Source organism: Natator depressus, chromosome 2, assembly GCF_965152275.1.
Source record: "Natator depressus isolate rNatDep1 chromosome 2, rNatDep2.hap1, whole genome shotgun sequence".
Taxonomy (NCBI): Eukaryota; Metazoa; Chordata; order Testudines; family Cheloniidae; genus Natator; species Natator depressus.
In genome coordinates, this window is record NC_134235.1 from 260,000,658 (window position 1) to 260,023,343 (window position 22,686).

At 55.5% G+C, this 22,686-nt stretch overlaps 1 protein-coding gene across 1 annotated transcript in view; it reads left to right on the forward strand.

Moving 5' to 3' along the window:
• Window positions 1–13,327, forward strand: part of LOC141983387 (uncharacterized) — a 55,252-nt gene extending 41,925 nt beyond the window's left edge. The window contains exons 3-9 of the mRNA XM_074946472.1: window positions 3,185–3,478; window positions 6,100–6,188; window positions 8,026–8,109; window positions 10,300–10,446; window positions 11,250–11,381; window positions 12,527–12,649; window positions 13,158–13,327. Of these exons, the coding sequence (XP_074802573.1) occupies window positions 3,185–3,478; window positions 6,100–6,188; window positions 8,026–8,109; window positions 10,300–10,446; window positions 11,250–11,381; window positions 12,527–12,649; window positions 13,158–13,172 (884 nt within the window). The 3' untranslated portion in view covers window positions 13,173–13,327. The remainder of the gene's footprint in view (window positions 1–3,184; window positions 3,479–6,099; window positions 6,189–8,025; window positions 8,110–10,299; window positions 10,447–11,249; window positions 11,382–12,526; window positions 12,650–13,157) is intronic.
• The last annotated feature ends 9,359 nt before the right edge of the window (window positions 13,328–22,686 follow it).

Sequence of the window (22,686 nt, forward strand, 5' to 3'; positions counted from 1 at the left end):
CTAATATCAGCGTAGGCTTAGTGGCAGTGGTCTCGGTGGGCGCTCCGAGGATAGGCTTCTCCAACATGAACATACACCAGCGTATCTGGCCTAGTCCTATGGAGATTTCAGAATACGCTTAGTCTGTATTCGCAAAAAGGAAAAGGAGTACTTTTCCGATGAAGTGAGCTGTAGCTCACGAAAGCTTATGCTCAAATTTGTTAGTCTCTAAGGTGCCACAAGTCCTCCTTTCCAATGGAGATGTTTCTCTAAAGCACATGGCATCAGACCTGCTCCCTTGGGAAAGCATCACTGAGTCAGGAGAGCAGGGAGAAGCTTGCAGTGCATTTGACCAAACGTACAACTCCTGGGGCTGAACAAGAGCTGTCCAGCTTCCCTTGTTGCCAGCCCTTAACCTTCACCCATTCCCCAACATGCCTAAACCCAAACCATGGCCATGGGGTAAGTGTGAAGGCCCCCAGTTCTGCTCAGATGTGGCTCGTGCAATGCCTCTCAGGTTCTTGCCCAAGTCCTGTGTTTTGGACTTGGGATTCCCATTCCTCTCTTGAGCCGGCTAGACTTGCATCCTGTAAACTTCATGTGAGCCAGGAACCACCTACCCCAAGGTAGGCATGATGCAGTGGTGGGAATGGTTAGCACACTACTACCTCAAATGTCACACACACAGACTGCTCAGTGGATAGCATCCTTCCCTCCAAGTTGGTACTGAATCAGCATCCATCCAAGGCACAGGGGAAGGGGCTTGCCCTGCTGCTGGTTGCCCCTAACTGATGCTCCTCAAGACCTCAATGTCCTGACTCCTTTGGGCCATGAAGGATCTCATGGCGCTCCTTGCAAGAGTAGGTGATGGGTTAGCCAAGCTCCAGTTGAATTAATCTGCAGCTTCAGCTGGGAGAGTGTCCTTGACACACTCATGCTGGTGCTAGTAGACACCTCATTCCACCCCAGAGAGAACTGCATTTCTGGCTATGGTGAGGGAACAGTCTCAAGTATGCGTTGCAAAGGTCACTGGCTCTTGGACTGGGAGGAAGCTTCTCTCAAACAGAAACAGCTGCATTCCTCATCCAGGGAGTCCCAGACCCTGAGGCTCTTATCTCCTGCCCCAACCATGTCCCCTCTGCCATGTCAGTGACCTCTGCAAATCTCTGAACTCTGTTAAAGTGCTGGATGATACCGGCATCTCCCAAAGGTGGCAGCCCTTTCAGCTTAGCCTCTTGGCAGGCAGCCCTGCTCTGCTAAAAACTAACTAGGTCACTGCATGGTGGAACAGCTGGAATTATTAGCCAGTTAATCACTGCTCTTGAAGCCTTCCCAAGAGGGCAGATCTGGTTGTCCTCCCAGCTGGATGACCATGCCATGCGTTGCAGGAAAAGTTACACTTAGTCTCTGGACAAAGGGCCAGATCTCCAGCTGCTGTTAACTGTCCTGTCTGATCTCTGTGGAGCTTTGCCACCTTGTCTACTCTTCAAACTGTCCGTGCAAGTTCCAGCTTGAGGGGCCATACCCTCGCTAGCCTGAGCAGTGCTAGTGTGCTTAAAAACAGTGTAGCCACGGCAGTGCAAGTGTTACCCACACTCTAGGGCAGTGGTTCTCAACTGTGGGTCTGGGGCCCCCTGAAGGGCTGCAAGCAGATTTCAGGAGGCCCATCAAGCAGGGCCAGCATTAGACTCACTGCAGCCCAGGGCAGAAAGCCGAAGCCTCGCTGCATGGGGCTGAAGTCAGGGGTCCTCAGCCCCGCCATCTGTGGCTGAAAGCCAAAGCCTGAGCAATGTAGCTTTACAGGGGGCCCTGTGGCATAGGGGCCCAGGCAATTGTCCTGCTTGCTACCCCCTAACACTGGCCCTGGCTTTTATATGCAGAAAACCAGTTGTTACAGCACACGTAGGCCATGGAGTTTTTATAGCATGTTGGCAGTGGGGGGGGGCCTCAAAGAGCAGTTGAGAACCCCTGCTCTAGGACACCTCACCTTTACCTTTCCATGGGCTCAAGGTGGAACCTGATTAATTTAGCCCCCCCCAACATAGTTCCTAGGGCTGAGAGTTTACAGGGCTTTTTATCAGTGAAGTGGCCTTATACAGTAATCTCCTTAACCTCTATTAACAGCTACCAAACAGAGTGCCCATGCTAAGCGCACAATGCTTCCCACTCCCAATAAAGCAGATGCGTTTTGGTGGCCAGTCAGGATTGAGGCGGGAGGGAGCTCCTCCAGCTTCTTGCACAATATGGTTGGCAGGGTGTCGAGGTCTGGCAGTTCTGACCTTGGGTTGTGTCCTGGGGTTAGGTTCCAAAAAACTTCCTTTTGGACCCCAGTAGATATAGTTAACTTGAGTCCTGCTTAGCTCTACCTTAACCAAAGTCCTACCAAACGGTATCTTTCACCAATCACAGCCCATTACAAAACAATTCTTTACCCAATCAGACCCCACCACCTTAGCTGACTTAAATCTTGCAAAATTAGTTATGCCATAGACCGAAACAATCCAAGAACCAGACAAACAATAGAGAAGTGGGGCCCAAAAAAGCAAAACAATGGAAGTAGATTTCCCACACACAGCTGTTAAGTGATTCCTTGCCAGACAGAATACTGTCAAACAAAGTTCTTAAGATGTTTAAAGAAACTTTTCTTTAATTTGGTGACACTGGGGTCTATTAGGACAGGATCTCCTTAACCGCCCAATATTTCATTGTTTTGATGCAATTTAGGTGGAATGTGAGGATGTGACTCTCTGCTTCTTAACCCAGGGCTGCTGCTGTCCTAATGTGGCTGCCGCTGCCTTACTAAAAGGCTTTGGACCTTACATGAGGGGTTAGTCAGCCCAAGTACATACCTAGTGTCTTGGATGGATCATCCTTGAGCTGGCTAGCCCCCATGGCTACATACTAGCTCAATGAGAGCACCATGGGTAGGTCTCCCTGAGCAGGAATTCACACCTCCTGCTTGAAGAGTGGACACATCCAGAGGGCTCTGGCCTGGATTCGCTTTGTAAGGAGCTGGAAGGCTGGTGGAGCAGGAGACTAGGAATAGGACCCCTGGGTTCCAGTCCCAGTGCTGCCACTGATGGGAGAAACATGTCCCTATGCAGCTGGCCCAGCAGTGGGTTCCACTGGGCCCTGCTCTGGAAACACTAATCTATGTCGGGGGTGGCAGGAACCCAGCCTAACAAAATTCCTCCTTCCACTGCAGCTCTAGAGAGCTCTGCATCCCCAGTCCCGTGCAGAGACCCCTTCCCCAGCGGCCAAGATTCCCGAGGGAGACCCCAGCTCCCGGGGAACAAAGATGCCAGAGGGAGGGGTTCCGCATCCGCAGAAGAGAGGCGAGCCCACCGCGGCTCCATCCAGTCGGAGTCGAGCTCTTCCAGTGAGAACGAGCTGCCCTACCACTGCCCAGAGATTGAGAGCCTGCAGGAGGCAGCTGGCATGACGCTGCTGGAGGACAAGCTGCCGGTGGGGCAGAGAAGCTGTGAAGTTAACCATAAAGGTACACGTGCTGTGGGTGGGAGGAAGGGGAAAGGCCTCCTCCCCAACCCTACTGAGCTCCAGGCAATCCTGGCCTGGCCTTCCCTCTGCTAGTTTGCCTGAGCCTGACAGCTCTTCTGCAGCAGGCCCGCTTCAGAGAGGCGGGCGTCTCAGCAGAACCTCTGGGGAAAGCACCCTACAAATCCTGAGGCAGAGCCTATGCTGGTCTCAGTGGAGCTCTCCTACCCTACTCCAGCCCCTGGCACTAGAGACTACTGTGTACCAGAGCCAGCCTCCAGGACTAACTGTGCCAGGCTACGGCCCAGGGATCGGGGTGGGGCAGGAAGGGAGCAGTGGACTATTGCTGGGAATGGCGCTTGCCCTAGGAGCTGGCTTGTGGATGCCCACAAAGCAGGAAGGCTGATACAATCCTTGTCACCAGGCCAAATGGCAGAGCTGCAGTGGGCTCCTGTAATAGCTGCTGGATAGCATCTGACAGAGCTCTAATGGGTCTGCCTGCCCGGCACGGCCTCCTGCGTTGTAGGGCTCAGTGTGTGCCGTGGGGCGGGGGAGGCGGTCTCCAGCTGGAGCTGTTGCAGAGCAAACCCTTTTGAGTGAAGCTAACAAAGGAGAGCAGCTTGGCTGGCTGCGCTGCCCTACGGACCGGCTGCGCAGCAGGGCTTTCAAAGCTTTGTTTCCCCTCTTACGCAAACAGGCCCATCCCATTTCCAGTGGGAACCAAAACACAACCGGGGGAGGGAAGCATTGCTGGATTCAGAGCTCCTCGCCAGGCGATTCCCAGCACCGCTTCCGAGGCCCAGTGAAAACCCAGGTCTGCCTTAGCCTTGCATCGCTCGCCCTCCCTAGTCCCAAACCATGGGCTTGCTGTGTCTGGTCACCAAGGGCTCCCTGGGCCTGGTGCCTGTGCCGAGGATCCAATCTCTCTGCTCGGACCATGGTGCTGTTAACCACTAAATACCTGGCGGTGGGTGGGGTTCTAGGCTGGCGGGCTCAATTTTAGGATGGTGCAATATAAAGCAAACAAGGGTGGATGGGACTGCCTGTGTCCCTACCTAGCATGGGGCATGTGCCCATCCCACTCCATGCTGGGGGGTGGAAGCCTGCAGCCCCACAAAGGACACGACCAGGGCAGTAAGTGCCTGTAACCAAAAGCTGGGGCAGAGGCCCAGTGTGGGTGGGAGGCTGCAACTCTGAGCAGTGGCTCCCATCCCATCCCCCTCAGTGAAGAGGCTGGCAGCTGTGGCATGAGCCCTCTGGGACGGGCAAGAATTGAGACAGTGCCTTGGGTGTCAAATGTGGTGAGCCCAAGTGTGGCGGGAGACCCTTGGGCCCTCCCTGGCCAGGACGGAGCCTCTAGAATCCTCCCAGGTTCTAAGCTTAGGTCTTGCCCAGAGCAGCTCTCGGCACTTGGGCACATCCAGGAATCCATCTGTCCCCCAACGTTGTCAGTGACTCGTGGGGGCAGGGTGCTCTTACCTCTGGGTTGGTAGACCAAGGCCTTGAAGTGCCATTCTGCTGGCTGGGCCCCAGCTTAGCAACATGGCCATAGCATGTCTGGCCCAACAGCTTAGGGGCCCTAGTGCCAGGCGTTACAGGTACCCTAGTGGAGATGCAGACCACAGTGACTGAAGGGTTTGCCACTGGGGTAGGAACCATCTTCCCAGAGTGACGGTAGCTAGGTCAAGAGGGACATTCCTTCCTCTGCCTACCCGGGTCCCGACCTGGGGTTAGGTTGGCACAACACTCAGGGAAGTGGGGTTTTCCACACTAGGAGTGCCAGATCTTGCATTGTAAGGAAAGGCTGGGTTTTAATCCTGACCCCAAGGGACTGGGACTAAACAGACAAGACAAAGGATGGGAGGGGAAGAGAGCAGCCCAAGGTCACTGGTGGAGCCAGGAAGTCACATGGCTTCCCTCAATGAGGCTTACAACTGAGGTGCAAAGCACTCTGGGTAGCAAAGATCCCAGGAGCAGGGTTATTTCTCAGTCATCATGGCCAAACTCCAATCTGAGGTGTCCCAGGACTTGAGGGAAGTGGAATGTCTCAGTTGAAGACAGGTGACAATGAGCTAATGTTGCTGGTAAATAGCTTTCCCCTTCCACTCCAGAGGTTGCTGCACTTCACTTCTAAAGTAGTCAGGATCCATCGGAGATGGAGAGGGCTGTGTAAATGCAAGACACAGCACAGCCCATGAACAGGGCACAGGTCTCCTAGCTCTGCCACTGACCCACTGAGTGACCTTGAGTGTGTCCCTTCCCCTCCACCACTTGTCTGGCTTGGCCATAAGCTCCAGGGCTACATATATCCAGCACCTAGGGATGAGTCCCTCCTGGAACAGAGCCAGGTGCGTCCCACCCACTGTCCTGCATTCCTGTCCCTCGGATGCTCGTGCCCCTCCTGCCGAGAGATGGTTTCAGGGCTGCTATCGAAAGGGAAGCCATGCTGTGGCCTCAACCTGGGAAACAACTTGTATGTGCAAGTGGCCTTTCCACAGACATCAGGGCTGTGCCTCAGTGCCGAGAGGGGAAGGGATTGAGTGTCCTCACCCCAGTTGATAGGCCTGGTTAGACGGTTGAGGCACCCAAGCCCTGGCACTGATGGTCGTCTCCTCTCTCTTCCAGGCTCTTGTAACGACTCAGAGAGCAACGACGAGTCTATTCCGGAGCTGGAGGAGCCGGATGTCTCAGAACCCCAGACAGCTCAGACTCAGGTACAGGGCTGCCCAGGGAGGAGCCCACATGGCCTGCAGGTCCCAGTGCGCAGGCTGGGCACAGTAAATGCCTGAATAACCAGCTCCCTGGGGGCCCTTTGCTTTCCCAGCCCCCTGCTGGGAAAGGGGAGGCCTGTGGTACAGGGCTGCAGACAGGCCAAGCTCTAGAAACAGGCCCTGGGAGATGGTTGTGAAGCCCAAGTACCTGGCATCCAAAAAAGACCACCCCCAGTCCATGGCAAGGGTTTGTGAACAGATCTCCACATCAGGCCCACCCCAGCTATAGAACTAAATGGGAGGGAGAGTGTTGTATGGCTCCCTCTGCCTGGGTAAATTTGGCAGGTCGGGGTGGGTGGGGGTGTGTGTGTGCGCGCCAGGGCTTACCAATGGGTGTCTTCACCACCCATTGGTATCTGAGCACCCTTCTGGAGCGAAGAGGCCTTGGAAGATGGCCTCTGTAGCCCTGGAACTCCTCCTACAGCTCCTGGAGTTGCCAGGTGTCTCTGGACTGGAGCTGTCCCTAGCTGTGCCCTGTGGTGACCTGGCTGCAGTATGCCCATCTCCCATCCTTGTCTCTGGCCTTTGGGGCAGGAGCAGTGTCTGACAGTGCTCCAGTGTCCCCACCCATGGCAATGCAGAAGGACAATGAGCCACAGCCAGCTTCCTCCCCTCTCCCTCCAAAGCTGTCCTGTTCCAGGAGAGGAGTATGTCCAGCAGGCAGCGTCCTCCCTTGTGAATCATTCCTTGGGGGTCCGGCTCGGGAATCAGCTGGGCTGGGGAGATCCTGCTCTGCAGACTGTGCCCTGTCTCCATGGAGTGGGGCCAGGGGTGCAGGCAGAAACAGTGACATGAGGCAGGATCTGCAAGTGGGGCAGGCTCAGCTGGAGCCCGGCAGGGTGGTCTCGCCATGAAGGAGACACAGGCTCACTCTGATTCAGCTAGAGAATGGGGCTGCAGCTTCTCTCCCAGCATTACATGCAGACCTAACGGCCATCCTGCAGCAGGAGCAGCATCTGCCCCTCCATGCGTGACGCAGCTGAACGGTCTCTTCTCCTCCCCCGCCCCCTCGGGCAGATGCCACCTCAGGGTGGGGCTCCAGACTAGTCTGGGGTCAGGGCTGACTGCCAGGAGGAAAGCACCTGAGGAATGCTCTCCTGGTGAAATCCTCAGCTGGAGGGTCAGACTGAGGACCAGCCAAGCAACCAGCCTAAGGCACCGGGCACATGCTTAGTGCTTTAGAGTGATTTGCAGCTGCATCAGGCACTCTGCAAACCCTGCACCCAACTCCCAGCTAACAGCAATGGGGGCAGGGCAGGGATAAGCTGCTGTAGCTTTCTTCCCATGGTGGCTTTAGACCTACCTCTTGGCAAGAGCCTTCCCAGAATGCACGAGACACACTGGGGTTACTGCGCCTGTCTCTGGGGAGGGGCGTAAGAAGGCAAATGACATTTGAGGCCATTCCTACCTACCCTGAGACGGGGGAGAACTTGGGATGCTGGCACAGGTGTCTGGTACGTTTGTATGGCACTCGGATCCCATGGGGACTGCGACACACACCCAGACAATCTGGGTCTAGCCTGAGTCTCTGGCTGTGGGGTAAATGACTTAATTTGTGCCTGTTTCCCCTGCTGGACACACCATCCGGGGGCAACCATTCAGGCCTAACCAGCCTGGCGCTCTGCTGAAGGGGCCATATTCTTGCACTGCTCAGGCCTCCCCCATGCCAGTCAAGCTGTGGCTGGATGCACAGCTGTCCTGCCCCTGCGTGTGGCTCCAGTCTTCCCTCTAGACACCGGGACGTCGGGGAGCCACATTACAGGGCGCTTGTGTCTTGCAGGCGCAGCTAACGCACTCGCTGAGCACCGGGGAGGAAACCATCAGCAAAGCCAAGCAGAGCCGGAGTGAGAAGAAAGCCAGAAAGGTCAGTGTGGCGTGAGGGGAACGTGGGGATGCCACCCCTTGCTCGAGGGAAGGGGCCAGGTGAGCCAGCCCCTCGCCCCCAGGACCACAGAGAGCTGGTCTGGCTCCCCGGGTGAGCTCCTGCTGCGGTGCTCAGAGCAGCCATCTGGTGCTGGAGTGGGAGAGGGAGGCCTCGGACTGCAGGCTCCTGGCAATGCTACGTCAGGTCTCTGGGCAGGACTCACTTGCTCTGTGCCAGGGCAGGGTCTCTAGCAGCAGGGGCTGGGAGTCGGTGGCTTTACCGGCCTGCTAACAGGGACAGGGCCCTGCTGGGGGCTGGAAGAAAAGGTGGAAGGTCTGACCCAGGCCAGGGCTGCATCCAACACCTGTTTCTATCTGCCTGGGCAGTGACTTGGGTTTGGAGCAGCCAATGCTGCATCCAATGCAGCAGCTCCTGCAGGGGGCTGCTGAATGGGCCAAAGAATGATCCAAACACAAACTGTGACCCTGGCTTCGAGTGACGCCTTAACCCTCAAACCGCCCAGCGCGGCAACTCCAAGAGCCCCTCAGGGCACAGCTAGTCCCGCTCCATCTGCAGGGCAACACTGGAGGGACAGAAGGGGGCTCAGGGGGACGCCAGCTGCCAAGGGGAAGGCTGAGGCTGGGTGGAGAGCAATGGGGAGCACACATGTGGGGAGCCTTTGAACACAAGGCTGGGCCCTGGAGCCGGATGGCAAGCAGGGGCCTCTTGGAGTGGGAACACTGTCCCACCCCTTCAACTGTGTGGTGGCACAAGGGGCTGCAGAAACAGGGAGCCCCTTGTGGCTGAGATGAGACCCAGGCTGGCTGACTCACCACAGGTGTAAGGGGGGATTAGGGGCTGGATAAGCCTATCTGTGTTCGTCACTGGCTCTGGAGATTAGCCTTGATTAAAGCACCTCTGACCTGGAGCAGGTCTCCAGGGAGCTCACAGGTCTCTGCGGCATGGGGCTTTGTCTGAGTCTGCCCAGGGATTGTCTGGGTTGCCTCTGGCACCATTCCCCAGGGACAGGACAGCTCAGGATGCCCCTGGAGCTACTCGTAGCTGGAGAGTGCACAGGGGTCAGGGTGGAGGCAGTGAGGGGTGGGCTGTGCTCCCAAGGAGCCTGTGGACTCCCAGAGCTCTGGCTTGTGATGCAAGGCCAGGCCTGTCATCTCTGCAGCCCCCTGCCCCTCTCCATGCAGAGGCTGGGCTCACAGCCCAAACCCAGGTCCCCTCTGGCAGTGCCTACTCACATCAGACCCTGGGCCAATCCCAGGGAGGATCTGGGGGGGGTGGGGGGTGGAGCATGTGCCTGGGGGTGGCTCCAGTGTAACACCTGGAACAACCACTTGTGTGTCCTGTCCGCACAGAGCCCCATCAGAGAAGCTGCCCAATTAGCCCTGTCCTGCTGTCCCCAGACTCCTTGGGGCTGGGTGGGAGTCAGGGCTAACCTATCACTGTGCACAGAAGGGCCCTTGACAGTCTGGATGGCTGGCCTTGCTTGACAGGGAGCTTCCCAATGCCACATCACAGCAACTAGGGATGGGGAATGCTCACCAGGCTGCCCAGCCCTTCTCCTGGCCAGGGCAGGGTCACACCTACTTCTCCCCAGCCTCTGCTTCCAAACACTGGCTTGTAAAATCCCTGGTGGTGCAAGGAAGTGGCACCAGGTGTAATGCAAGTCTCAGAGGGTGGGTTCTCTGGAAGGGCAGAGCTTGCATGGGAGATGGGGAAACACCCTGTGACTGTTAGCAGTGGGTGTCTCCTGCCACCCATCAACAGCCCATTCCAGCACAACATCCCCTGTTCCTGGTCTGTGTGAGATTCGAGTCTGGCATCTCCAAGGAGCAGAACCAGGAATGGGCCAGCAGGCGCTGCCCATGGATACCCCAGGCCTGTGCTGTTCCAGGCAACACAGCCCACACTCTGCGATGGAGGCCATCCAGCATCCCTGGAGACCCAGCTGATCAGAGACAAACTAATGGCCAGCCAGCCGTGGTGATTGTCCTGGCATCAGCACTTCCACTGCGCGAGCCAAAGACCTCCGACAGGTCACCGCACAAAGGCCGAGGGCTGATCCCGTGCCTTTGTCCGTGAGGCTTTGTTCCAGGGTCCCCGTTCCATAGCTCCAGCTGCAGTGGCTGGTGCTGCCTGAGGCCGCTGTAACATGTCCGTCCGTCTCCCCTGTAGGCCATGTCCAAGCTGGGGCTGCGTCAGATTCACGGCGTCACCAGGATCACGATCCGGAAGTCCAAGAACATCCTGTTTGTGATCACCAAGCCGGATGTGTTCAAGAGCCCAGCTTCTGACATCTACATCGTGTTTGGAGAGGCCAAGGTGAGGCTCTGCAGAGCTGGGGGCACCCCGACCCCTCTACTGTACATGTCCTAGATGCCCTGCTGTATTTCACCTGCTCCCCACACACCATGGCCCAGAGCTAGTCACTTACCCAGGCGGGCAAATCCTGGATTCCAGCTGGTGAGTGACCTCCATGAGCTGCTGCTCAGGTCCTGCTGCGAGGCCTGGAATCGGACTAGCTCTTGCTGGCCAGAGTCTAGTGCCTGGCGTAAATGGGAGCCCCACTAGCCTCTGCTCAGGGCTTGGCACTAGCCTGGCCATCAGTTGCTCACTCCCATGCCCCATCCCGATGGGGCTGTTCTCCAGGGGGGACTGAGGCTGAACTCAGAGCTGTAAAGAAGGGAAACTGGGTCAGCAGGGTCGCTCACTAGAACAGTGCATTGCTCAGTCTAGGCTTAGACCACCCATGGGGCAGGGACTCCCCCTCCTCTAGGAGACAAGTCTGGCCACAGGAGTGTCTTCCTGCTGTGACCCCCTCTTCCCCCCCATCCTGAACAACTCTTCTCTCCTTGCCTGGTCTGCACCATGGGGTTCCTGCCCACCCTTGCTCCTGGGGGCACCGCTCTCTGTGACAACCCTCCTCCGTGTCCTTGGAGATGGCCCTCCTGCCTCCAGCTCCTCTACTTCAGACAGGTTCCCCTGCTCTCTCCACCCAGCCCCTGGTGTGGCTGGCAAATCACGAGCCTGCTCCCTGGAGTCACAGCAGGGACTCCCCAGTGGGCAGCATCTCCGCCGGCCTCCCACGCTAACCACTGCCCCCCGTCTCGGGTCTGTCCTGGCAGATCGAAGACCTGTCGCAGCAGGTGCACAAGGCGGCTGCGGAGAAGTTCAAGGTGCCGATGGAGCACTCGCCTTTGATCACAGAAACAGCCCCGGCCCTCACTATCAAGGAGGAGAGTGAGGAAGAGGAGGAGGTAAGGCCTGGAGGAAGGAAGCTGGGGGCAGTAGCAGTCTGGTTCCACATGACCTGGACACCAGCTTCAGCACTGCAAGTCAGGTTGGGGGTGAAGGGCAGAAGAGATTTCGCTGATGCCTCACCCCTCTCCAGGGCCCAAGGCCCTCTGGTGTAGCCAGTACAGCGGAGCTCCTGGGCCTTCCCTTGGGAAGGAGGCTGCTGCAGCACTGCTCGCTGTCAGTCCGCTGTCTGGTCCTGGACTCCACCCCATCCCTAGTGGCCCGTGGTGAGCTGCTGAGCTGGCCCCGTGCTGGGAGGCTGAGGTTAGGAGACATGAACCAGCCCCAAGGCAGAGGACTCTGGTGTCTCTCTTGGTTGTATTCAGGGGTGCCTAGCCCCCTGAGCCCCTGGGTCTGAGCTCAGGTGGCTAGGCCAGGCCTCAGGTGGCTAGGCCGGCCAGATGCTGTCAGTGCACTACGGTCTATCCTTCGCCCTGCCTGGGTGCTGGAAGCTACCCAAGTTTACTAGGTAGCCACTTGGGGTGAGGACTGCTTCCTTCCTGTTCTTTAGAGCAGCAGGGGGAGAAAATAGTCCAGTCTCTGCCTGGGGGGGAACAGACCTAACTGGTCAGCACAGACAGATGCACTGTCAGGGGTCAATGGGAAGCAGGCAGGATGCCGTACCAGCCACTAGGGAGCAGCACTGAGTGCCATAGTGCACCCCAGGGTATAAAGACCAGATTCTGCTCTCTTGAGGGAAGATCTCTCTCTCTCCTACTGAGCTACCGGAGAACTCGCATCCGTTAGCCCAAGTCTGCCTGCTGCCTCCAAGACAGCTGCGTAGCTGTGCCTCAGGACAGGACTGGAGGCAGAAAGGTAGCCAAGGAGTGGGCTCAGCTGGTTTGGTCTGGCTTGAGGATAGAGACCTGGGCAATGGCCAACCCTTGTCCAGGGCAGATATGTCCAAGTGACCAGCAGGATGAAGTGGTAACGATCCTGCCTTCGGAGAAATTCCTCAGCTCCCCTTCCAAATGCATCCCAGTGCTGGGGGTGTGTGAGCAGGGTCTGGGGGTGGCCCTGGGCAAGGGGGCACTGCTATAAGATGGACTCCCAGCAGTGCCCCCTCCCTGTCTGGAGTGTGACTATTTCCTCCTCCCCTTCCCAGGTTGATGAGACCGGCCTGGAGGTGAGAGATATCGAGCTGGTGATGGCCCAGGCCAATGTGTCACGTCCCAAAGCCGTGCGGGCACTCAGACACAACAACAATGATATCGTCAACGCCATCATGGTAAGAGCCCAGGGCTCAGGCTGTGCCTGGCCGCCTGCCATGAGATCCTGCCCTGCTGGTGGGGACACAGTCACAGACTAGTCTCCATCAGGGAAGTGATGCCCCAACTTCAGCGGGGGAAACTGAGGCAGAGAGCAGCACATCTCCCAAGGAGGGAGTAGCTGGCCAAGCCAGGATTAGAACTTGACACCTCTTGGCTCTCAGTGCTGTGCTTGAGCTACTAGACCTCCCCTGCCTAGAGAAGCTCTGCTCCTGAGCAGAAGGCTTGTAGGGGGAGGTACTTCCAAGGCAAGGCCAAGATCTGATGGATACAGCTGCACCAGGGGCCCTTTCACCTCCCAGCCAGGTGTCCCCCAGGCTTTGTCCTGTGCAACAATGCTGAAAACAGGTGACTTAAAGCATAAAAGCACTAAGCAAGGGCCTTCCTGTAGCAACACAAGGGAAAACCCCTTGCGCTCCCCTCCTTGTACTCTGCAGTCCCCATCTAACCCTCTGCTCTCTCCTACAGGAGCTGACCATGTAGCTGCTGGCCCAGATGTGCAAACAGACCCACCCCTCTGTATAGATGCACAGTTACTCCTATACAGTACAGCTGGTATTAAATACTCTCTAGAACTGCAAATATTCCTACTAGTCTGCATCTCTAATGCTGCTCAATAAAACGGCCTCATGTATTCACTTGAAATGCACACTGGTTTGGTCTCCTTCCTTCTCCCTCAATCTAGGTCACCCATGAGCAGGCAGCTCCTGGTTCAGGCAGGGCTGCAGGGCCCCTGTGGCTGAAGCTCCAGTTCAGCTTGGTGGAAGCTGGAAAGGAGGGCAGGGCCTGTCTACACTGCAGCTGGGACCAGTCCTCCCAATCTGGCAAGAGGGGCAGGTGCTAGTTCTGCTCAAGCTAGAATAGCAGAGTGGATGCTGTGGCCTGGCCTAGCCCCCTGAGCTCAGACCCAGGGGCTTGGGGAGGCTTGTAGTCAGGGGGCTAAGCACCCCTTCTGCCATGGCCATGCAAGTTTGAGGCACTGGCATGTCTCTCCCTGGGCTGCAGGGTGGATATACCTGGCTAGTTCTGCTGAGTGCCGAGAGAACTGGGCTGAGCTTCTAGAATCATAGAATATCTGGGTTGAAAGCGACCTCAGGAGCTCATCTAGTCCAACCCCCTTCTCAAAGCAGGGCCGATCCCCAACTAAATCATCCCATCCAGGGCTTTGTCAAGCCGGGCCTTAAAAACCTCTAAGGAAGGAGATTCCACCAGCTCCCTAGGGAACCCATTCCAGTGCTTCCCCACCCTCCTAGTGAAATTGTTTTTCCTAATATCCAACCTAGACCTCCCCCACTGCAACTTGAGACCATTGCTCCTTGTTCTGTCTTCTGCTACCCCTGAGAAGAGCCAAGCTCCATCCTCATTGGGGGAACCCTCCTTCAGGTAGTTAAGGCTGTTATCAAATCCCCCCTCACTCTTTTCTCTTCTGCAGACTGATTAAATCCAGTTCCCTCAGCCTCTACTCATAAGTCATGTGCCCCAGCCCCCTAATCATTTTTGTTGTCCTTCACTGGATGCTCTGATTTGTCCACATCCTTTCTGGAGTGGGGGGGCCAAAACTGGTTATCACATACTCCAGATGTGGCCTCACCAGTACCTAATAGAGGGGAATAATCACTTCCCTTGATCTGCTGGCATTGCTCCTACTAATGCAGCCCAATATGCTGTTAGCCTTCTGGGCAACAAGGGCACACTGCTGACTCATATCCAGCTTCTCGTCCACTGTAATCCACAGGTCCTCTTCTGCAGAACTGCTGCTTAGCCAGTCGGGCCCCAGTCTGTAGCAGTGCATGGGATTCTTCTGTCCTAAGTGCAGGACTCTGCACTTGTCCTTGTTGAACCCCATCAGATTTCTTTTGGCCCAATCTTCCAATTTGTCTAGGTCACGCTGGATCCTAGCCCTACCCTCCAGCGTATCTACCTCCCCCACACGCATCTTAGTGTCATCCACAAATTTGTTGAGGGTGCAGTCCATCCCATCATCCAGATCATAATGAAGATGTTGAACAAAATCAGTCCCAGGACCGACCCTGGGGCACTCAGCTTGATACCAGCTGCCAACTAGCCATCAAGCTGTTGATCACTACCTGTTGAGCCTGACAATCTAGCCAGCTTTCTATTCACCTTCCATACTTTTAACTTGCTGGCAAGAATACTGTGGGAGACCGTATGAAAAGCTTTGCTTAAGTCAAGATATATCATGTCCACTGCTTTCCCCATATCTAGAGCTAGTTATCTCGTCAATCAGGTTGGTCAGGCATGACTTGTGCTTAGTGAATCGATTGACTATTTCTGATCACCTTCCTCTCCTCCAAGTGCTTCAAAATGGATTCCTTTAGGACCTGCTCCATGGTTTTTTCCAGGGACTGAGGTGAGGCTGACAGGTCTGTAGTTTCCCAGATTTTCCTTCCCTTTTTTTAAAGATGGGCACTATATTTGCCTTTCTCCAATCGTCCAGGGCCTCCCCTGATCACGAGTTTACAAAGATAATGGCCAATGGCTCTGTAATCACATCAGCCAGCTTCCCTTCCCAGCTAAGGGAGAGGCTTCACCCCCTTGGCCTCAGCCAGCACCCATGGGTGGGGTAGGGTTGCCAACTTTCTAATTGCAAAACCAAATGCCCCTGCCCTGCCCCTTCTCCAAGGCCCTGCCCTCACTTGCTTTTAGCAAGCTGAGGCAGGGTGGGTGGGGTGCAGGCTGTGAGGTGGGGCCAGGGATGAGGGGTTTGGGGTGCAGGAGGGGGCTCAGGGTTAGGGTTGGCAGGAAGAGGCCTATGGGCTCTGGGCTGGGGGTGCAGGCTGTGAGGTGGGGCCAGGGATGAGGGGTTTGGGGTGCAGGAGGGGGGCTCAGGGTTGGGGTGCAGGAGGAGGTGAGGGCTCCAGCTGGGGATGAGGCTTTTGGGGGTGGGAGGGGACTCTGGGCTGGGGCAGGGAGTTGTGGGGGGGGGGGGTTGGAGTGTGGGGTTGCAGCAGCACTACTGTAGCTCCTGGGAAGCAGCCACAAGGTCCCTGCAGCCCCTAGGCATGTGGGGGGCCAGGGAGGCTCTAGGTGCTGCTCCCATTGCTCAAAGTTCCTGGCCCACGTAAGCAGTAGAGCTGGCCCCTGGGGCACGGCCAGGGCATGGAGCCTCCCTGGCTGCCTAGGGGGCTGCAGGGACCTGGCAGCAGCTTCTGGGAGCCTGCCTTAGCCCCAGGTCCCTGCTACACCGCCAACCACACTTTTAATGGCCCAGTTGGCAGTGCCGACTGGACCCGCCAGGGTCCCTTTTAGGCTAGGTGTTCCAGACGCCTGGCAACCCTAGGGTGGGTAGAGTGTGTGTAGGGGGGCGCTTCAGCCATAGAGCACTTAAGACAACTCAGTGTCTGCAGATGATGGGGAGGGACTAACCCAGGGGCAGCATGGGGAAATCGCAATACCCTAACTCCATGGGGCTAATCCAGGGATATCGCTGCCCTACAGAGAAGGGGGTCTCTTCATGATGCTGGGCCCTCATCCCCAGCTCAGTAGGGTTGCCAACCCTCCTGGTTTTGTGAAGAGTCTCCCAGAATGGGGCTTATCTCCCAGAGGCTACAGAAGCCAATCCAGGCGCAGCAGGGCCAAGGCAGGCTCCCTGCCTTCATGCCACTTGGGGAAGTGGCCTGCGGCCCCTGCGGGGAGGGGCAGAGGGGTCTTCACATGCTGTCCCTGCCAGCAAGCACCACCCTTGCAGTTCCCATTGGCCAGGAACTGCTAGGGATGTGCTGGCCGCTTCTGCAAGCAGTGCAGGGCCAGGGCAGGCAGGGAGCCTGCCTTAGCCCCTCTGCGCCACTGACTGGGAGCTGCCAGAGGTAAGCGCTGCCTGGCCAGAGCCTGCACCACTCACCCCCTGCCCCAGCTCTGAGCCCCCTCCCAAAGCCAGCACCCCAAACCCCTGCCCCAGCCCTGAGCCCCCTCCCACACCCAAACTCTCTCCCAGAGCTTGCACCCCACACCCTCTCCTGTACCCCCTGCCCCAAGGTCAGCCAAGAGCCCAGTGAAAGTGAGTGAGGGGAGGGGATGGCGTGAGGGGGACAGGGCCTTGGAGAAGGGGTGGGGGCAGGGCAAGGGTGTTTGGAGTTGTGAGATTAGACAGTTGGCAACCCCACAGGTCAGTAGCAAGGTGGAGCCAGCCCTCGGCAATGACGACAAGTCTGAGCACAGGGCCCCTGGCCAGGGTGGGATCCAGTTTAAAGGCCACAGCGACTAGGACAGCTTCCCCTCTCCACAGCCACAGGGACTTCTCCTCTCCCCCATGGGCCCTGCAGTGAGCTGGGTCCTCTACGCAGGGGGCTGCAGGCCTAGTAGCTGGATGCAGGCCCAGTAGAGCTGTACAGGGACGTCAATGAGCTGTAACCTGGTTGAAGCTCCCAGCTGGGGGGCCCTCACACCGAGAGTTGTGTCCTTCCCCCTGCCTCCTTGCCAGAGTTCTAGGATAAATCTTCCTCCAGGGAAGGGGGTGCAAGCGAGAACTGAACAGACATGGGGGCAGTAGCTGGGCTTGCTCTATTCCCACTGCCTGCTAGCTGGGGCTCATGGAACCCAGCAGCTGACTCCAGAATTCTTCCCCTCCCCTGGCCCGGGAGCTGCTCCATGGTGCAAAGAGGGCTTCTTCCCAAAAAGAGAGCTGGCAGGCTCGCCCCCTGCCTCAGGGGACAACTAGGGAGGAGGCGGCCCTGAGCGGTGTGGCAGATGCCACCCCCCCTTCCCCTGCTGACACTGGATCCCAAGAGCCCAGTACAGCTACAGGGGTACATGAAGGACACTGGCCCATGGTGCTCGTGCTTTGGGGCAGCCCAGAGCTGCCCTCTGCAGTTGAGGCTTGTTTCTAATTTCACCCCACTCACACCCATGCTTAACTAGCTGAGTTCTTCTACCCCTCACCTGGCATTGGCATTGCCCCCCTACCCCATACCAGCCCCTAGGGGCCTGTACCTCCAGAGCACTGTAGGAAGTAGCTCTGCTGTAGCACTTTTCTGCTCCCAGGGTCAGGATCATTATCCCCAGTTATAGGTGGGGAAACTGAGGCACAGGGGTGACTTACCCAAAGCTACCCCCCAAGCCAGTGGTAGAGCCGTGAGTGAACCCAGGTCTGAGTCCCAGTCTAGTGCTCTATCCCCCAGGCCACACTGCCCCGTGCGCCAGTTCCCATCTCGAGTCCCAGGTAAGTAAACTGGCAATCTGCTCTCCCATGGGTTTGTGGCTGCGCTCAGCCCCCTACCCCACTGGATCAGGCTGGCTGTGGTTTTTTGAAGGCCTGAAAGTTTGTTTAGTTGCAAAAACAGCTTTTTCTGCAGCTCAGAGAGATGAAAGGCTTTTTGGGGTGGATGGGTGCTGACTCCACACTCCCCAGAACTGCTGAGCCTGCCATTGCCAGTAGAGGCCATGCCAGGGGCAGTGGGAACGTGCCTGCTCTAGGTTCTCCTCCCCCTCCCCCCGCCGTCTTCTCCACCACATTGCAGACGAGAGTTGGGCATTTTTTAAAAACAAAAATAGATTTAGAACCTGTTGAAACCAAAAGGGTTGGTTCTGAAGAATTTTGTGACAAAGTTTTGAGATGGTCAAAAATCCCTTTTCTATTTTTATACTTTCAAAATTAAATCTTGGGTTTTTTTTTCCTGACTTGAGAACTTTTTGCTTCAAAATTAAAGCTAATTATGGTAATTCCCCGCCCCTTTTAAAAGTAATAGTTAAAATCAAAACCATTTTAACTTTTTTTGGATTTCAGCTCATGAAAATGTTACTTGCAGTTCATCCCAATTTGGGATGGGAAAATGTGTCCAAAGCTTGAATATTTGCAGGCTGGGAAAGCAGTCTCCAGCAGTGCAGGTGATCAGTGATCGTCCTGAGAGGAACTCAGGGCAGCCCACAGTTGCTGGTGGTGGGGATTAGTGAGGAGGGTGGTTGCTGGATGCTACATAGTGACAGGGCCTCTTTCATGGCCCCTGGCTCAAGTCCAGTCCACACGAGCAGCAAGTTACTGGCTGGACTCTGGCCCTGTCCTTTAGCTATTAGAATGATTTTCAAATGCATTTCACAGGGAACCAATGTCCCAGTCCATCCCCACAACTGGCCCTCATGCAGTAGGACGCAGGCCTGAAGGGGTTTGGACTCCACCTGCTTCTGTCATGCTCAAAGTGAAACATAGCAAGAGGCTGGGCCTTGCTGTTCAGCTGCACCTGTTGTAGGGCTAAGTCAGTCCCGAGGAAGAGAGCTAGGAACCTTGGAAATACGAGAGAGCCAGGCAGCACCTTTCACAGGCACTAGGGCGGGCTCTTGAGAAGCAAGTTGTGGCTCTGTGCACCTGACTGATCGCTAGCCAGTGTGACAATGGTGTGGCCCATGGGGATGAGGGAGGACAACTGTATTTACTGATAATCCACCCCCTCCGCCCGGACAGCAAGAAGAGCTGATCCTCACCTCCATCTGTCCAGCATTAGTGCTGCCTTACGCTGTGACTTCCAGAGCCACACAAGAGACACAGGTGGGACTAGAACCCCCAACTGCCGCTGCCCAGGCCAGGGTCCTGTCTGCTGGACCCCCCTAACATTGTCTCCCTTACTGGGAAATATGGCACAGCCTCTCCTGGAAGTGGAAAAACAGGTTAATTTTGTTGCTACCCACAGGAGTTAACTATGTCCCACCCCTCGGTCTTGCCAAACATGCTAGCAAAGTTGCATACAAGTTAGGAAGAGAGATTAATAAGACTAGGACTTTTCAGGTTGGAAAAGAGACAAATAAAGGGGGCCATGATTGAAGTCTGAGGGGAAAGTACATAAGGAAGTGTTATTTACCCCCTTCGCATAACACAAGAACCAGGGGGCACCTGGTGAAATTAGTCGGCAGCAGGTTTAACACACACGGAAGGCAGCACTGGGCACTTCTTCACAGAATGTAGAGTCAGCCTGTGGGAACGCGGTGCCAGGGGACGTTATGAAGGCCAAAAGTATAACAGGGATCAAAAAAGAACTAGATAAGTTCAAGGAGGACAGGAGTATCAATGACTATTAGCCCAGATGGTGAGGGATGCAGCTACATGCTTTGGGCATCCTGGGCTCTGACTGCCAGAAGCTGGGAGTGGACAACAGGGGAGGGATCACCTGATGATTACCTGTTCTGTTCATTCCCTCTGAAGCACCTGGCTTTGGCTACTGGCAGAAGACAGGACACTGGGCTAGATGGACCTTTGGTCTGATCCATTCTTATGCTGCTAGTGAGAAGAGCAGCAATTTAACCGGCCACATCCATGCTCCAGGTTTCTGCATTTAAGTTGCAAGACTTAGGATTCTCCATATTCAGCAGCAGACCCAGCTTCTTCCAGATCATACCCCTCTCCCCCCTCACCTGTGACTTCTCCCTTTAAAAGAACTCACCCCTCTCCTGCCTGCCTGTTTGGCAGATGCGTGGTGGCCCCTAGTGCTGCTTTTGGGTATAGGACACACATTAGCCTTAAAAGGTTAGTTCTAGCATGTGAACGGTGGTACCTAGAGGGGTTAAGTAGCCATGAGTGCACTGAAGAAAGGTTGGTGCTAGAATAGATCTAACTCAGTCTAGGCTGGAGAAACTTCTTTGACTATTAAAGATCTGGTTGAAGATTTGGGTCACTTCATAGTGTATCCCCACTGCAGCCCTAGTGTTCAGGGGAAAGGACCAGAAAGGCAGAGCATCCTTCCCCTTCCCTGTGCCCAGGCACTTCCTGACCAAGGGCACCCTGGTCACAGCCACCTTGAGCCCCAGGGTCCTGCAGTAAAGCAGTGAACATGACTCCCGGAGCGGGTACCCACTGCAGCAAGGCAAGGCCCCCGCCCTGAGGAACTTGCAGTGCAAATGCTGAAGTCCAGAAGTGGGCGTTAGAATTGGGCCAGCCAGAGGGTGAGCAAGGCTAGGAGCTCACTGAGCATTTACACTGGCCTTGCTCCTAGCCGCCAGGACAGACCTATCCTGGAATCAGTGTATAATATGGACCAGTCACTAGCTCCTTTGCTCAAAGCTTGCACCTGGCTCTGTACTCTTCCCAGAAGCTGCAACTCTGGGTCCTCAGCCTTGCACGATGCAGCTCAGGCTGAGAAATCGCCCATGTTTGAAGCAAGCCTCTTCTCTCCCCTTCCCGGAAAACAGCTGCCATGGTGAAGCTAGTGCCCTTTATCCATACACATGTCCCCGCAGTGATCGGACAGCGCCACAGGAAAGACAGGCTGAGGGATCTGGGGTTATTTAGTCTGCAGAAGAGTGGGGGGTGGGGGTGGGGATTTGATAGCAGCCTTCAATTACCTGAAGGGGGGGGTGTTCCAAAGAGGATGGAGCTCAGCTGTTCTCACTGGTGGCAGATGTCAGAACAAGGAGCAATGGTCTCAAGTTGCCATGGGGGAGGTCTAGGTTGGATATTAGGAAACACTTTCACAAAAGCCACTGAAAAGAGTAAATTTCACCGAGATCAGAAGTATGATCCTGGCACTAGAGGGCCTGGAAGTCTCAAGGCTGCTTTGACAATCCAGCTTAAGTGAATTAGGTTGCCAGCTTTCACTGACTATCACATAACTGCTCTAACATCAGTAGGAGCTGGGACTTAGGCTTCTTGGTGCTGGGCTTCTGACATTTCTATTGCTAGTAAAATAATGGAACACATGAATACTTTGGAAAGGCAGAGGAATAAAAACAACCCCTAGCTCTTATCAGCAGAGCTCAAAGCACTTCAACAATACCTCCTCCTTTATCCCCATTTCACAGATGGGGAAACCAAGGCACAGGTCAGGACAGTGACTTGCCCCAGGTCAGCAGCAGAGCTAGGAACTGAAGCCAAGTCTCCTGAATCTCAGTGCATGGCTCTGTTCACTAGGTCACAATTCACTGGACGTCTGGAGGGCGAGCAGCAGGCAGAATGGGTGGATAACGGCTACATCTCGCTTGCTTGGACACAATTAGAGTTAGTGGACAAGGGGGACACTGGGCAGGTAATACGTAGGTTTACTCAAACTCTGCCACAGGTTCTGACAATCTTAATCCAGTGGCTTGGTAGAAACAGTTAGATAGACCAAAAAACTGGCTGACACTGAAAATTAATGGCTTGTGGCAAGTGGAAGAGAGACAGTGGCTAATGCTGGGTACCACAGCTGGGTGATGAGACCCTTCTTTTAGATCTGCACTACTGATTTAAAAGAGGAACAATGCAGCCTATTAGACCCCAGAGTCAATACTACAGTGAAAAGAGGTGCAGCTGTTAGTGAGGACAGATTCATCAGGATTTCAAAGCAGGGGGCACAAAATAAAAATGGAATCCAGCATGGAAAAAAATGCACAACAGGGGAAATCAGCAGAACCCTGCCCAACGGGAGGGATAGATCAGGGAAGCCATCACCCTGGGGCAGAGCTAGACCCAATAGCAGGTAGACTGGAGTTTGCAAACAGCTCCAGGAGGAGCCAGTGCGGCGTGGAGGTAAAATCATTGTAGCACAGAGGTGACAGGGACTTGACCCTCTCTCTGCTGCGTTGCAGCAGCCCCTGGGGGGAATGTTGTATTCAGCTCTGGCCCTACATTAGCAGAAAGGCATTGACAAGCTGGACAGAGAACAGCATCAGCGAGGCTCAGGGGACTGAGTTCTGAAGAAAGACGAAGAGCTAAGCCTGTAGAGAGTGGCAATCTGAGGGCAGTTTGCAACTACTTGAGAGGGGTGGACACCAAAAGGGGAAGAGGATTTCACTAATGGAACAACTATGCATACTGGGATACATAGGAATGAAAATGTAGGCAGATTATCTTGGGGGAACTACAATGCCACCACACACCAGTCTGGGCAATAGTCTATTACAGGCATCAGGAGAAGCTCAGTGGCTTGAGTGTTAAGATTAGACCAAGCACTCGAAGAACTAGCTTTCTTTGGCAGAGACTAACTGGATGGGCTCATGTTTCTTTCTCAGACTTCCGTGACTTAAGGGCTTCCGCAGCTCACCAGAGAGAGCAGCAGCAGCAGCCCTGGGGGAAAGG